General features: G+C 39.0%; 1 protein-coding gene across 1 annotated transcript in view; it reads right to left on the bottom strand.

Moving 5' to 3' along the window:
* The window catches only part of ano3 (anoctamin 3), an 84,957-nt gene that overhangs the window by 45,755 nt on the left and 22,214 nt on the right, over positions 1-16,988 (bottom strand). The window contains exons 2-7 of the mRNA XM_016256290.1: positions 11,586-11,786; positions 8,430-8,560; positions 7,259-7,414; positions 4,358-4,458; positions 4,226-4,270; positions 3,706-3,840 (exon numbers count right to left, since the gene is read on the bottom strand). Of these exons, the coding sequence (XP_016111776.1) occupies positions 3,706-3,840; positions 4,226-4,270; positions 4,358-4,458; positions 7,259-7,414; positions 8,430-8,560; positions 11,586-11,786 (769 nt within the window). The remainder of the gene's footprint in view (positions 1-3,705; positions 3,841-4,225; positions 4,271-4,357; positions 4,459-7,258; positions 7,415-8,429; positions 8,561-11,585; positions 11,787-16,988) is intronic.

The raw sequence follows: 16,988 nt of genomic DNA, 5'->3' as shown, positions 1-16,988 counted from the left end.
TCATTACTGTAATACAATCTGTTATTTAACATATTAAAAACAAATTAAATGTAATTTTAATTATTTTTTAACAAATGTTAACAAATTAAGTAAATTAAAGTGCCCTAATTATTTTTGAAAATTAGTACATTTTGATTTTTGAAAATTATCTTTCATGCAGTGTGTAATGTAGCTGTATGTAAATGTAAACAGTCTGCAAAGTTGTAAAGCTGAAAGTGCAAAAGAGGGGTTTGGAAAAATTTATCTTCAAACTAATTATTTGAGTCGTTGAGAAATAATGTACAATTAAATCCCTATTATAAGAAAATGAAAGTGTTTTTTGTCCTTGCATGCAAGTGAACCTGTTGTTGGGGACTCCCGAAACCAAATTATGAATATTTCAAATATATAATTGTGGCACTTTAATTCATAAATTAACGGCAGTTCTACAAAAACAACAGTAAATGCTTAATTTAAATATTTTTTTATATTACACAACAAATACGTTCCCTTTCAAGGGAACTCATGCTGTGCCCAAATGATGACACGTCTGCGTGACTGCGTCTGAAGCATGTGTGCAACTACTCCAATCCTAATGCGGCACCTGTGAAGTGTGATGGCATACCGCAGAAGCTATATAACACAGATGGAACAAAGCAGAGCTAGCTTCTGCTGTTCAGCAAGTGCTCTGTGTCAAACTGTCTGTCCTTTTTGGTGTTGTTGTAAAAGTGCAAAAAGAAAATAAAGTACAGAAAGTGTACAATGGAAAAGGCAAGTGATAAGCAGTTTAGATCGTGTGTGCCACCCTGCCCACGCTACATCAAAGATATGTGCGTTAGCTGCTTGGGAGCGGAGCATGCATGGTCGGGTCTCAAGGGGGGCCATGCACACTGTGAACAGCTGCTGCTCAGAATGCTCTGCTCCCAACTAGGGATGTAACGGTTACCGGTTTGACGATAAATCGTGATAAAATTCCCCACGGTTAGTATTACCGTTTCATCTTTTAATTATCATTAAAACCGTATTAGATAACTCGCAAAAAATAAGTACTGTCCAGCATAAAGCACAGTTTTACGTAACAGTCTCACGTGCGTACAGCACGCAGAGTAGTTTCGTTTTGAGTGAAAACATGGCGGAAAAGCTGGGAGGTTTTAAAAGAGTGCTAAGGGAATTATAAAAATTTATATATGAATGAATTTATTATATGAATGTACCTCTGAAGGTTCTGACTGTCTTCAGAAATGATTCGATAGCATTTTGTTTTCATCTTCGCTCCATGTAATACCTAAAGGAAGTGTTCTTAATCGCAATACTGCTTTGTCCACGGAGGTTACGGGAAACAGCTGTAATTCAGCTTTTCCATCAGCGCCACCTGCTGTCAGCGAGTGGATTTACAGAGACCTATATTTGCATTCAGTCTGTGTGCAGTTTCTGTCTGGCCAAAAAATTGACCAAATTTGCATGCCCTGCTGTAAATTTTGACCGGTTTATGAAAAACAAGCTTATGTGGATTCTACACATTTAAACAATTCAGATAAGTTATCTAGAATTCTTTATGGAGCAGATAAAATACGTATAATAATTTATTAATCAATTATAATTTTGACTTACTGTATATATATTTTCTTTATTTAAAGGCTGAAATGTGAGGTTTACCTTACTTATTAAACTTTTTCAAAGCTTTATTTGAACATTTACATTAGATATTTCAACATGCTATTAACGGTTGTCAGTCAAGTTGCCATTTAAAATCCGAACATCATTGGTAATGTTATTGTTTTAGTGATTATGCAAACAAAAAGTCATTTTATTTGTTGTTTGTTGATTTTTAAATATAAAACTTGGTGAAGTGATTTATGTCAGAACTTTTTTAACATCTCCAGCACATTTGAACAATACCGTGATAATACTGATAACCATAATAATTTTGGTCACTATAATTGTGAAATTTTAATGCATTACAATATTGTGTTACTGCACAAAAAGTAACTAATTGCATTACTTGCGGAAAGCAATGCATTTTGTTACTTTTGCATTACTTTTTGTCACCTGAGCTGAGTTATTTATTTTAAAAAAGTAATTTTTCTTGTAAATTTAAAAGTAATGCGTTACTTTACTAGTTACTTAGGGAAAAGAATCTGATTATCTTCAGTAACTTGCGTAACTTGTAATGTGTTACCCCATCACTAGTTGCAGGAATACTATATAACTTTTTTGCCGTCACACGTCACGAGTGATGCAGCACCAATCAAGATTGGAGTAGCTGTATACAGTGGGTAGGGAAAGTATTCAGACCCCCTTAATTTTTCACTCTTTGTTATATTGCAGCCTTTTGCTAAAATCATTTAAGTTATTTTTTTTTCCTCATTAATGTACACACAGCACCCCATATTGACAGAAAAACACAGAATTGTTGACATTTTTGCAGATTTATTAAAAAAGAAAAACTGAAATATCACATGGTCCTAAGTATTCAGACCCTTTGCTCAGTATTTAGTAGAAGCACCCTTTTGATCTAATACAGCCATGAGTCTTTTTGGGAAAGATGCAACAAGTTTTTCACACCTGGATTTGGGGATCCTCTGCCACTCCTCCTTGCAGATCCTCTCCAGTTCTGTCAGGTTGGATGGTAAACGTTGGTGGACAGCCATTTTTAGGTCTCTCCAGAGATGCTCAATTGGGTCAATTTTGCCCTCTTCCAACATTTCTGTGCATTCAAAACCTCTGGCCGGCCTCAAATAAAGCCTTACTAACAGCACCCACTTAACAAAAACTAACTCTACTGCCCCAGGACACAGTTCTTTGTCAGGTCATGCATATCTCTGATCTGTAAAGTGGATGTCAGCAACCAATAACTCAAACATTCACAAATAGTCATCAGGTTCAAGTACATCAAGTACGTGGTCTGAAAGTGCCTCCATCATAAAATCTGTTCTAAAAGGGTCAGCTGAGGCTAAAATCTGTGGTGGACACTATAAGTCCCTTGAGCTCATGGGTGGATGAAGGTTGTGGGATTGTGGTTTCAGCTTAAGTTAGCAAACCATGGCTGAAATGTATATGAGACCATGGCTATTCAATTGCAGTATCATATTCACAGAAAGCAAAAGGTGCCACTGACTTTTTTTCTGTATACATAAAGTATATGAGTTTTTCTGAGAAGATATGAGATTTGGTTATAACAGTTTGTTTGTCAGGTTAAACCTTACTTGCCCTCTTCCAACATTTCTGTGCATTCAAAACCTCTGGCCGGCCTCAAATAAAGCCTTACTAACAGCACCCACTTAACAAAAACTAACTCTACTGCCCCAGGACACAGTTCTTTGTCAGGTCATGCATATCCACTGATCTCTGATCTGTAAAGTGGATGTCAGCAACCAATAACTCAAACATTCACAAATAGTCATCAGGTTCAAGTACATCAAGTACGTCTGAAAGTGCCTCCATCATAAAATCTGTTCTAAAAGGGTCAGCTGAGGCTAAAATCTGTGGTGGACACTATAAGTCCCTTGAGCTCATGGGTGGATGAAGGTTGTGGGATTGTGGTTTCAGCTTAAGTTAGCAAACCATGGCTGAAATGTATATGAGACCATGGCTATTCAATTGCAGTATCATATCCACAGAAAGCAAAAGGTGCCACTGACTTTTTTTCTGTATACATAAAGTATATGAGTTTTTCTGAGAAGATATGAGATTTGGTTATAACAAGGTCATGGATGAGGGACGTACTGGTGCATTCTGGCCCTGCTGAAGGGGGCGGTGTAGCAGTCGGTTTCCTCCAGGTCTGGTAATGCCTCTTTATCCAGTTTCATGGGGTTTCTGGGCAGCCAGCTCTTCAGCTGACGAAATCTCAACTGAAATCGACTATAGACATACGTTTGCATTAGCATTTCTCAAAAGTTAGATATTATCTCCAACGAGCAGACTAAAAAATGACAGAGCAGAGTTATTAATGGTAGTTTCTGCATTTCAATTCTAAAATTGAATTCTTTTCTGATGTAATTTAAATCAAGCTTGATTAACTCAGAGGTGATTTCGTCCCCTGAGACGTACAACAAATATCGGGCTAATTAACTCTATAAGATATTTATTCCCCACAGCTAAAGTCTGACTCAAATTTAATTTGAAGAAAATAAACAAAATTGAGGTACTGAAGAAGCTTTTGACTTTAATGCAAATAAAATGAAATCATTAAATATCAGCCAAATATGTGTAAACACAGAACAGTAAGAACTCTGTAATATCCTACCTGCCCATAGTTTTTTTCTTCCAGTCTGTGAAGTAACACTTTTTCCTATAAAAATATAAATCACACGGTCACAATGCATTCACGTGCAGTACAGTATGAAGTGTAGTACAGTATGGTGACAGTGATCTCTACCTGAAGGGCATTCTAATGTTCATCTGCTCAGCATATTTACACAGCGTGTCCCACGGCGCATGAATCTTCACAAACAGGATATCACTGTTTGTTAATGAGGGCTGTCAAAGTGAAAAACAAGTCAATATTGGCATATAACAGACATATAATCAATTAGATGCATTGGTTTTATAATATTGGGAACTGAAGTTTTTGAGCAGACAGTTTTCAAAAAATAATCATATAAGAAAAACGTATATGAAATAAAATTTTTGTTCATTTTACGAGCATTTTTACAACTCTAAATGTCTAAATACATTTCAGATTTTTTTGCAATAAACAGAAAAAAGTAATACAATTATAATTAAAAATTAATAATAATTTAAGCAAGCAAGTGTTCTGAGTTAAAACACTATCGTTCTCCTAGAAGTCTGACCTCATGTTATTTAGAATGAGAACTACTCAATTTGTGATCTAAAATATTAAAGATAAAATTAAATTAAATTAGCATCATATGAAAAGTAGCTGTCACGATCTGTCTACTGTGGAGGAGACGAGGAGACAAAGGGGATTAACATTCAACACTCTTTATTCATCCAAATACAGGAGCACATGGAACAGGCAAGAACACACACGTAGAACGAGGGGTCGACGAACAATACCGGACGCTGGACATGGAAACACACAGGGATTAAATTATGGAACTGATCATGGAAATAACAAGACACACCTGGAACTAATGAACATAATCATACATGAGGGAGAAACTAGGTCATGGGGAGAACATGGGGAGAAAAACACAAGACACGGGAACACAGGACTGACAGTAGCTAGTTTTGTGTACAACCCGGTTACAACATGATTTCTCCTATTAAAACAGATGCAAGATCCCTAGGAATTATATCATTTGGGCTCATTCTACATAGCAGGAATTACATTTGTATTATATTATGTATTAGAAATATGACTAAAATATGATCCTAATTAAAAATCCACATATGGTTCTAAACTACACTCTTAAAAATAAAGGTGCTTCACGATGCCATAGAAGAACCTTTTTGTCTAAATGGTTCCATAAAGAACCTTTAACATCTGAAGAACCTTTCTGTTTCACAAAAGGTTCTTTGTGGCGAAAGAAGGTTCTTCAGATTATAAAAAGGTAAGAAAGAGATGGTTCTTTAAAGAACCTTTGACTGAAGGGTTCTTTGTGGAACCAAAAATGGTTCTTCTATGGCATCGCTTGAAGAACCTTTTGAAGCACCTTTATTTTTAAGAGTGTAGCCCCTACTAAATGATCATTCAGTCTACAACCCCTCGTTATTCATTCAAGTGTAACTAGTGGGAACAACATTTTGAGCCTTTTTTAATGAGAGTACATCAATGTAAATATATCAATGTAAGTGTCAAAACTTATTTGGATCTGTGTAAAGTAGCAGAACTAAGAAAAGCTGATGTTGTTACCAAGCTTGAGAAAAGGTTAAACTTAAACTGTACTGTATGTTTAGACATTACAGACACACCTCCAAAAGAGCTGTAGCCTATAGGCAAAAACTAGTATGACTAATGCTGGAGTGCTACAGTATAAAAATGGTATGACAGATCTGGGAGAAGAAAAGTAGGTTTGATAAAGTAGAGTTCAGGTGTTCAGCTACCAATATAGAACATTAAGAGTTACCTAAGAAAACCACATAAGACACATAAAATTAAATAATGCAGACTCCTTGAGTTTTTGACTCTTAACTGACATTAGGTTGGTTCTAAAACTTATCTGGTATCTGTGACATATCAAACACTGTTTCTGGGTCCAAACCTCTACTTGTTTCAGATGAGAATACTTATATTATATTACATTTACATTTAGTAGAATATTAAGTAGCTAGCATAGTAGCATGCTAACATCAGACTCTATATGAATCAAATGTGAGTGAAGGTTCCTGACTTTCCATCACATTAGAAATGCTATTTGAGTGCTGTGCAGAGTTGTCTATGAAGAGTTTTACTTCTGAGGTTTCATTTCAGAGAGGATGCATTAGAAGGAAGCGGCCTGTAGACAGCAGACAGCAAGTCAGCTCACTTTGGAACAGAGCTAGTGTCTATTTTCTGCTAGCACTCAAAAGCTGCCAAAATAACCCTGATCGTTCTATTCTGTGATCTTTCCTTAAAGGTCCCCTGAAATGCTTAGAAACACGCAGTGTTACTCTATGTGTTGACGTCATTTTAACTGAAACAGGAAGACAGGGCGGGACATATCAAGCAGCCCCGCCCCTTTTTAAAATAGCCAATAGCGTTAGTTTATATCACAGCTTGGGCTAGAGACGTTCAGAGCCGTTGAGCTCCGTAAAGCCGCATTTGACAGGTTATGCCAGCCACAATCTCATCTATATTGCTATAAAATATAGCATTCTGTGTAGAATTCAAATAGCTCCGATACATTTTGTGGTCTGCGCCGACTCGCGCATGTGATCCGCTCTGTGCTATCGTGTCTCTGGACCGGAGCAGAGTGTGTGTGCGGTGCAAATTTACACTGTTTGAATCGTTCCCTGTCCCCTATATAGTGCACTACGTGCCATTCACTGTACAGAAAATACTAATTCTGTGGACAAGTGACCGATTTCAGCAGCGTCTATTTTATAGTGTAGGGGGCGGGCGCTTCGGATTCTAGAGAGCATTTGATTGGACAGAAAGTTTGATGAGAAGCTGAAGTACGATGTGACGTCAAAAAAATCGTTGAGCCGTTTTGGCGGAAGTGACGAACTTGCAGGCTTTGAATGCTTATATCTTCTAAATGCGAATTTTGTCACTGTTTTGGAGCCCAAAAAACTTTAATTTTGATTTCATGGGGACTTTAAGGGCAAAATAATAAATCCAAACAAATGACCTTTAAAATACCACTGTCATCTAGTGAAAGATTTTGTTCTGTACCTCCTTCTCCAGCATTAGCCCTTCCGCCCGCAGGTTCCTCTCAAATGTGCACCTCTTCTCCACCTGAGGGCTGGATTTCTTATAGACTAATATATAGTCAATGCGCTTCTTCCCATCTCTAAACATCAATCCTGAGGGGTTTTCTAGATTGTTCCCCTGAAAATTAATCAGAGCATTTAATAAGATTTTATTAGAACATATGAAACAATAATTCTGTTAAGTTTTAGTCCTAAAACATTTAAGCCGTGGGTTTCCCTCAGGAATGTCAAAATTCCCTTTTGAGTAGGGCTGCACGATAAATCGAAATGGAATCGAGATCGCGATTCGACAGAAGCTGCGATTGTCATGCGTATCTTTCAGTGAAGCACGGTTCTGTGATCAGCAGTAAATCTCCATCCAAAGGCCAGAGGGCGCTCTCGCGCTGAAACTCCAAATACGCCTCGCAGAAGAAACCCAGAAAATGCCTAGCGCTGCAGCTGAATAAACAGAAGATTTAACTGCTTTCATTGATTCAGCGTGACTAATAAACACACAACTACGGCAATATACGGTTTATCTGAGTTCTTATTATTATAATTTTCATTAAAATAAAGTCTATTTATAATGCAATGCCTTTATCACTGCTTAAATACTATGAAATGTGTTGCGTGCCTTATTCTGTGTAAGAAGCCACATCATCTCACAGACGGATTTACAATTTTTTTGCGTAGCTTGTCAGTGAACTACGGCTCGGTGTAGTAAATTCTACTCCATCTGAAAGCACGTGATGATGATTTACTGCTAATTACAGAACCGGCTTTACTAACAAAATGCGCATGACAATCGCATTCGATTAATCGTGCAGCCCTACTTTTGAGGTATGACTGTAATTTATGTTGTAGAACGAAACGGGAAAGACTCTTTACCACAGACATTTTTGTACTTATGAATTTTTCAGTGTTGGCTTGCAAATTGACATCATTATTGAACATCTCGATATGTTGCTGAAACATTTAATTGTGAGAGAAAAAAAAAGGAAAACGTTTATGTGATTATAAAAGGCACTTGAAAAAAGGGAGCTACTTAAGGCAGGCAAAAAATGCTACTCGAGATCTGATTTAATTCATCATCAAACATAGATTTTGAAGCTGGGTTGGCAGTACATCAGCAGGTAAGTGGACAGATGTTGTACCTGTATGGAGTCTGTGCGGGCCTCTAGCTTTGCTCTGGACACAGGCTTTTTCTGGACGAGGAACGTTTCATCCGTTTTAGGCTCAACCTCCGCCACCTCCCTCTCTTCCATGTAGACATCCTGACTAGTGTCTGTCCAAGAGATAAACACTGGGTTTTATGAGATTAACTCGTTAAAATTAAATGGTGATGAATATGGATGTGAAAATTATCAGCTGTTTTCTCATTTATTCCTAGTCTTAGCCTTGTGTAAAATGTCTGCTATAGTATTTATCATGTTTACTTAAGCATAATTAGTCACATGGGATTCATAGCCTCATACTTCTAGAGGCATACAGCGCTTGTCAAACTGTCAGTGAGACTGGGAATAGCTTTCTTCAGGTATTATATACCTAATTGGACTTGACAGGTTGGGTTTCGATTGACAAAGGGCTTTGAATTCAAGCAACGAGCCTTTAAATTTCTGCTACCACAAAGTTAGTGCTTCGATCACCAAAATTTGTCCACTTTTATCTTCTGTGTACTGAGATTACTGCTGACTGCTGCAGCCAGTAACCCTCATTAGCTCTACAGGTGCTGCACAAGGTTCTTAGCGAATATGCTGGAAGCATTTCCAAGTGCTGACATCGCCGGACTCTTCTAAGAAAAGCATTACATTTTCCCTTGAGTTTAGTACCAGCCACTAATGGCCATCATTTTGATACAACACTCCTGCCAGGAGATCTTTTAGCAAAAGCACCTGACCTGATGAGGTCAACACAATTACAGAATGAATAATGGATAATGAGATGGTCCTTTTTAAGCCAGCTGATTTTTATAGTTAATCTGTGGCTTCGGTCCACATGCATACAGAGAAAATTAAGGTCAAGTCACGTCACCTTTATTTATATAGAGCTTTATACAATACAGATTGTGTCAAAGCAGCTTTACAGTCTTAAATAGGAATATAGTGTATCAATAATGTAGCAAGACAATAGTAAACTGTCAATTTTTCAGTTAAAGTCAGTTCATTGTTGATTCAGTTATGTTATCGACCAGCTCAGTTCGGTTCTCTTCAAAAACAACAACATTGCCAGACATTGTGTCCCCAACTAAGCAAGCAAAAGGCAAAAGTGGCAAGGAACCAAAACTCCATTGGTGACAGAAATGGAAAAAAAAAAAAACTTGGGAGAAACCAAGCTTAGTCGGGGGTGGGGTGGGGGGCAGGTTAGTTCTCCTCTGTCCAGATGAAACCAGCATGGTGTGTGGTCTGCCTTTTGTAGTGACAGTTCTAAGAACAACAGTAGAACTAAACCATTACCTGAGTGACAATAGTTCATGGTTTGGACCTGATTTAGTTTGCACCAAGGAGGTCTATAAAACCTGGAGAAAACATCCCAATCATCTCACTGGCTGTGGTACTCTGCTAATGTATGAAGCCCTAGAAGTATCTGACCTGCATACTGTCATTTTTGCTCATGGGCACTCTGTTATGGAAACATTTATCTTGTGGCACTCTTAAACTATATCTTAAATATTTGATTACAGCCTTGGAACGTATATAGTTTCTGTTTCAGGAGGCAGCAGTTCCCTGCGGCATCTGACCCCTCTTCAGAGGGTACCTTACAAGTGATGTGATATTTGGCCAAGTATGGTGCTCTGCATTTAACCCATCCAAGTGCACATACAAAGCAGTTGGAGATTCGTGCCTTGCTCAAGGGTCTCACCTCAGTCGTGGTATTGAAGATGGAAGACAGCGCTGGTCATTCACTCCCCCCACCTACAATCCCTGCTATTATCGAGACTTGAACCCATGACCTTTGGGTTACAAGCCCAACTCTCTAACCATTAAGCCATGACTGCCCCTGTGCCCAGAGTACAAGAGGCTTTTAGGGCACGTTGGCCCGACTAAGCCCTGTTGGGCACCGCTTTTCCAATCAGTCCCTTGGTTCTGAAGTTTGGCTGTTTTCTGCTAGTCACTCACCCTGCATATCTCAAGCTCTACCTCATGTCAGTCAGGTAGACAAGAGCGAGCATTTTGATACCTTTGATCATTCGACAGCATGACGAATAGGAAGACAGTCCTAACAACCTCTTGTTCCCCAGTACCCTCCGAGGAGGGGACAGGCACTATGCTCCAGCAGTGGTGCTGTGCAGAGAACTCACTGGGAAATGCTGCCTCCCCAAAACACAGAATGTGGCGGGTTTAACAAGATAGACCCTTAAGGGCATTGAGAATGAAAGAGCACACAATGTTTTGATGTGACACTCTCCCCCGAGGGGGCTTGCCCTCAGAACCCTGAACGCCTCGGCATCAGGGCTGATCTTATCTGGCAGATCGGGAGGTCCAGCTTTCAACTGGACTGCTGAGCCAGGTTTAACCACAGGTGCAGCTTCATGGCAGTCATTCCTGCCACTGAATGGCCAATCGTGCAGGCCATTTGCATTGAGGTCAACGGCCTGGCAGAGTTCAGACAGAACGATGGAGTACTGTGATGCCCCAGCCAGTCATAATAGATTTAACTTTACATGTTCTGGAGGGTAATGATGGTCCTCTACAGGATGAGCCAGTTCCCATGGTCTGTCAGCCCCATAATAGATGAACAATTAGTCATCATGGGTTGACGTAATCAAGTCGAATAAGGCTGCTCCCAGGACCTCTTGTTGTGGAGATCCTGGAAGAAAGAAAACCGCCTACGAGGAGGATACGTGCTTTGACCTGATAGAAAACATTTGTCTAAATGAATGTGGGACACTTTCAGTTCTTCCTCAGGCCAATTCTAACTGAGTTTGTCTACAGCACGAGTTAACACATCAGTTAACTCCTCATAGGCAATGGAGTGAGGGACTGTGTGTGTCTTTTATCTCTACGTGTGGAAACATCGCCATGTTCAACATTTAACTCGACAGAACAAGATGCAGCCAGTATCATGTCCTCATGCCAACTGAAAGAAATCGCAGAGTGAGCTTTCGGGTCTGTCAATATGTAAAATACTTATGCATAATCATGGTATTGTGTTGGTATTACCATATCTCACAATGAAAGCCCAAAAGGTTGATATGATTACTACATTTCATAAGGCATGCTTTCTTATCAGGTTAATAGGTTAGTTTGCTAACTACAAGCATACTAAAACACAAAGACAAGTTTCACAAAGACAAGTTTGCTAGTGCTTACCTGTGGGAGGAGGTGTGATGTGTGTGCAGGAGGCACTGACGCTGTGACTGTATGTTTTGGGTTCAGGACTCAGAGGCACAGAGAGGAAGTGATTGAGGTTCTGAGGATGTGTCTGACTCTGAGCCAGACACGGCAAACTGCGGCGAGACGATTTTAGCGTTTTCGCCTTCAAAATCTCACTGATACTGGTGTGCATACCTGCTGGGAGAGAAACAGAGAAACACATAAATGAGACATCAGATTAAAAATACCAACATTTCCACCTTGAAAATACAAAAAATATGACATTAGATTATCTTTAAAAAGGCATTTTCAGTTCTGTTGTCCATGTATCAAGAGTCAGTGTCATCTGTATTTGAGACAAATACTCTGTAATGCAATATAGTACCAGTAAAACTCCCTTACGCTATCAAATGCAAAGCTATAATGATCACATCAAGGATAACCAGTGTAGTACATTTACTTAATTAAATAACTCATGGAAGCACAGTCAGTCTTTATTGACTCACAAGGTCATCTAAGGATAAAGGATTTGCTAACTACGTTTCAAAACCACGTGGGCCAGATGCTGTTTGATGGTTTTGCAATAGTCACTGAAAGCAGATTCAGAAGAAGCTGTTTTCATACAGATAATGATTTTCATTAAATGGGCCATAAACTAGCTGATACGGAAAAACTGATAACACTTTATAATAAGGATTAATTTGTAACAAAATTTAAAAGTTTATGATTATTAATGTTCGGTAATAAAAAATAAAATTATTTATTCATTAATTGTCATTTCACAGTGAATGAATGAATGAATGATATAAAAAAAATCTGTAATAAAAGTTCTGTCATGGCAACTCTCGAAGAGATTGGCATGGTAATGTACATGACAATGTTAATGTGTTTGGTCTTGGCGGAATAGATCTGCACCGCTGCTGCTGCTGCAGAGCAAGTACCGAGACTTGCTACTGCCCATACATCCACAACATGCTGCTGTGAGCATGTAAGAAATACTGCTGCTGCACATATAACATACATGAAATAACCCCCATATAGCATACATGATCAACCCGTAGCAGATCTATACAGGTGGAGCTGCGGAAGGTGGAGGGTTTCTGAAGCGCACTGTGACTGCTACAGCAAGCTCTAGCCAAGTATTTGAATGTTGAGCAGCGAGCTCATTGGCTACCGATACAGGAGAGAACCAATCAGCTGTGCCATGTGATAATGATGTCAACATGTCAGATTGAGTTAGACCTATAGGACTGCGCCATCTAGAGTTTAATGCCAGAACTTTGATTTATTTATTGTTAGTTAAAATGTTGTTTATTGATACTTAATTCATTAACTATAATAAACAAATTTAACCTTATTTTAAAGTGTTACTGCAAATCCTAATATACTAATATGCATGAAATCAATGATAATGTGGCATAGTAGGGTGAAGTCAACAAATGTTTCTTATTTATTAATTGTATGTAGACTTGCAAACAACAACAACAACATAAACTGTACTTTTTAGTACATGTTAGAAATATTGAAACTATTGATATTGTGACATTGTGCTTGTTCAGTTGTTGACATATTGAACAACCAGCCTAACTCTGTCAACATATCAAACCTCTATTCAGTACTCAATTATGTAATAATTCAAAGTCACATAAACTAAATGTTTAAAATGCAATTGCTTTCACATACTACTTGGGTGGGACGGGCAGACTAAGATGATAAAATATTGAAGGTATTTAACTTAAAGTTAATTTGACATCAGAAAAGTAATATCAATGTTTGATTGCTAGGTTCATGTTTTTCAGCTCCCATTTTACTAACAGTGGACAGTAATGCTGATGAAGGCCACATAATCCTCTTGGGAGCAATTTTCAGTCTATGAATGTAATATGAGAGGGCTATTCTCAATGTATACACAGAATGACCTATATGGCCCCTAACAAACCTAATCTCATGCATAACAGATTCAAAAGTAGAAATGCATTTACATTCAGATAAAATATAGACATCTTTGTTAATGCGAAGTTAATATACTCTCTGCTGCTTCCCATTCCAAAACATGAATGAATTGAAATAGCAATGTGCCGAAACTCACCATAAAAACAAAACATTTGAATACAAAAATACCAGAAGCTGCTGTCAAATCTGGATAAATGATTCCACATAACCATTTAATTAAAAACCATTCCACAATGTGATGACATTATTAACGTCCGATTCAAGGTCACACTGACAAACATCCAGTGAAAAGCTCATTTGTAAGCCAGTGCTGAAGAGATCGCAGGTTGGGAAAATGCTTGGTCTTCCCCACACGACTGCACAGAGATAGAGCTGATGTGGAATTCCTCTCATAGTGACCTTGTCCATGACGGCTGCATCAATCTAACCCACTCATAACCCACGAATGGCCTTTTAAATAGAGCTAACATGAAACAAGAAGCAGTGATTCAGAGTGTAAAACCCAAAGCACACACAGAGAGATACACAGAAAGTTCAAACACATATGCAACGTATGCAGGACTGAATTAATTAAGATTCTCTCACATCTTAAGTACTCAAAATTCAGGACAAGGCTCTTGAATTTCAAATTCTCAGCCCTAAAATATCTTCTTCCTGTAGCATCTTGGGATCGAGACTCAAGAGAGAAATACTTTGGGAGAAAATCTGCTTGTAACCCATTTTGCTGCATAACAAAGTAGATATTTACTTTCATTTGAAGATGACTCTCCACCACCAATATGTGTGTTATCAGTGGTTATTTTCTATGTTTTGTTATGTGGTTCCTAGAGTGTTCTGTTTCTGTACAAGATGCTTAACCAACATTGCACGATGCTTTATTAGAAAAATTAACTAGCTAGTCATGGCTGTTTCTCAAAACTGATGTAACATGGTTGCACTTCCATCGTTTCAACAACATTAATACAGAACTGTCATTAATGACATCATGACATACCTACCCATTTCTCATATCTGGATGTGAAGCAGCAACTGACACTTTATGCTCTACTTTAACCTCTTGGATATTTGTCCTATCTCCTCCAGGCCAGCACGGGCTACCCCTTCTAACCCCTGGTTATCCGATGTTCTTCGTGAGCATCGGAGCAAACTCTCTCCTCTGTCCCCCTCCACCACCTCCCACCACTTCTATAACAGCTGACGTTTCGCCACATTCTTCACAGACAAAACTAGAACAATCAGTAGTCAGTTCTCAGCCCCACACACACAGGACTTCAAATCAACCACACCCACTGCTAAAACTCCCATCTTCTCCATCTGTCCCCTCACTGAGGCAGAAGTATCAAAACTTCTCCTCTCCAGCATCCTACAACATGCCCTCTGGACCCAATCACCTCACACCTTCTCCAAGCAATCTCTCCTACACTCTTACCAGCACTCACACACACCCTCAACACATCTCTCCTCACAGGCACCTTCCCCACTGCATTCAAGCAGGCTCGGGTAACCCCACTGTTCAAAAAACCTACATTAAACACTTCTCTTATAGACCCGCTGGTTTGAATCCTATCTCACTGGTAGGTCTTTCAGGGTGGCTTGGGGAGGGGAGGTATCCAAAGCACATCAACTTGTCACTGGGGTTCCTCAGGGATCAGTTCTTGGACCCCTCCTCTTCTCCATATACACAACATCACTGGGTCCCATCATACAGACACATGGCTTCTCCTACCATTGCTATGCTGATGACACACAGCTCTATCTCTCATTTCAACCAGATGATCCAGTGGTAGCTGCATGGATCTCAGGCTGCCTGGAGGACATCTCAGCATGGATGAAAGAATATCATACTGCAATGCTCTTCTGGCTGGATTTCCATCAAGCACAATCAAACCTCTACAAATGATTCAGAATGCAGCAACACGACTGGTCTTTAACGAGCCCAAAAGAGCCCATGTTACACCTCTCTTTATCTCCTTGCACTGGCTACCGGTTGCGACTCGCATCAAGTTCAAGACATTGATGCTTGCATATAGAACAGCCACAGGCTCAGCACCAGCCTACTTCCACTCACTACTACAAATCTACATCCCCTCCAGAAGTCTGAGATCCACTAGTGAGCGACGCCTTGTGGTACACTATCACAGAGAGGCTCAAAATCACTTTCCAGAACATTCTCGTGAAAATTGCAGTAGCCAATGTGAGCTGGCTGATGTTATCAAGTAGCCTACACTGCTGTTCCATTTGCAGAATTACCGGACTTCCGGAGTTCACACTCCCAAGTCAAACTCGCGAAGTCCAAACCGAGGACGCAAGTCCGAAATTTGCGTACTTGTTATTGAGAAAGGCGCGCAGACCTACGTCACCAGACTATTTGCCTAATTTTCACTGTATTTTAGATTGCGATGGAAACGCAGATAGCAACAGGTCTGGGGGGAAAAAGTTCCTGGAACAAATTGTTCCAGGCAATTTCAGTAGAAAAGCAGCTATAGATGTTAATGAACACAATACAATGCCTCTTTTCAAGACACATCTGACTCAACTGTTTCTTAAGAGAGCAGTGTTTTAAACACTGCTGAGTCATTCCACGAAACCGGTACAATTTGGGCTTTCACATTTTTAGATTTTTTACCCAAAAGTATTACTTTTCTGAACACCCCACAACATTAATGACATATTTAACTTCCAGAAAAACATATTTTCCCACCTCAGGCATCAAATCCCTATTTTTATTGGTCATTATTTTAAGATATGGGCACTATTAGTCTTCAACCCTGTTATGGACACTATGGGAGCTCTCTGAATATGTTTATAAAATGTATTTGTAATGAAATCAACATGTTCCTATTAATAAGATGTCCCTCACACTAATTCAGTATTTGTAAATATAAAAGTTACATAAAATCTCACACTTTTGCTATACTAAAGCCTGCTGAATACAGTGCATCTGGAAAGTGTTCAGAGCACTGTACTTTTTCCACATTTTGTTATGTTATAGCCTTATTCCAAAATGTCTTAAATTCATTATTTTCCTCAAAATTCTACAAACAATGCCCCATAATGACAATGTAAAACAAGTTTATTTGAAATCTTTGGAAATTGATAAATATATATATATATATATCACATGTACATAAGTATAACAATACTTTGTTGGAGCACCTTTGGCAACAATTGCAGCCTCAAGTCTTTTTAAGTATGATGCTATTTTTGGGCAGTTTCTCCCATTCTTCTTTGCAGGACCTCTCAAGCTCCATTAGGTTGGATAGGGAGCATCGGTGCACAGCCATTTTCAGATCTCTCCAGAGACGTTAGATATGATTCAAGTCTGGGCTCTTGGCTGGGCCACTCAAGCACATTCACAGAGTTGTCCCGTAGCCACTCCTTTGTTATCTTGGCTGTGTGTTTAGAGTCATTGTCCTGTTGGAAGGTGAACCTTCTGCCCAGTCTGAA

Source organism: Sinocyclocheilus grahami, unplaced genomic scaffold, assembly GCF_001515645.1.
Source record: "Sinocyclocheilus grahami isolate Dianchi unplaced genomic scaffold, SAMN03320097.WGS_v1.1 scaffold1413.1, whole genome shotgun sequence".
Lineage (NCBI taxonomy): Eukaryota > Metazoa > Chordata > Actinopteri > Cypriniformes > Cyprinidae > Sinocyclocheilus > Sinocyclocheilus grahami.
This window is presented reverse-complemented; position numbering and strand designations above follow the sequence as displayed.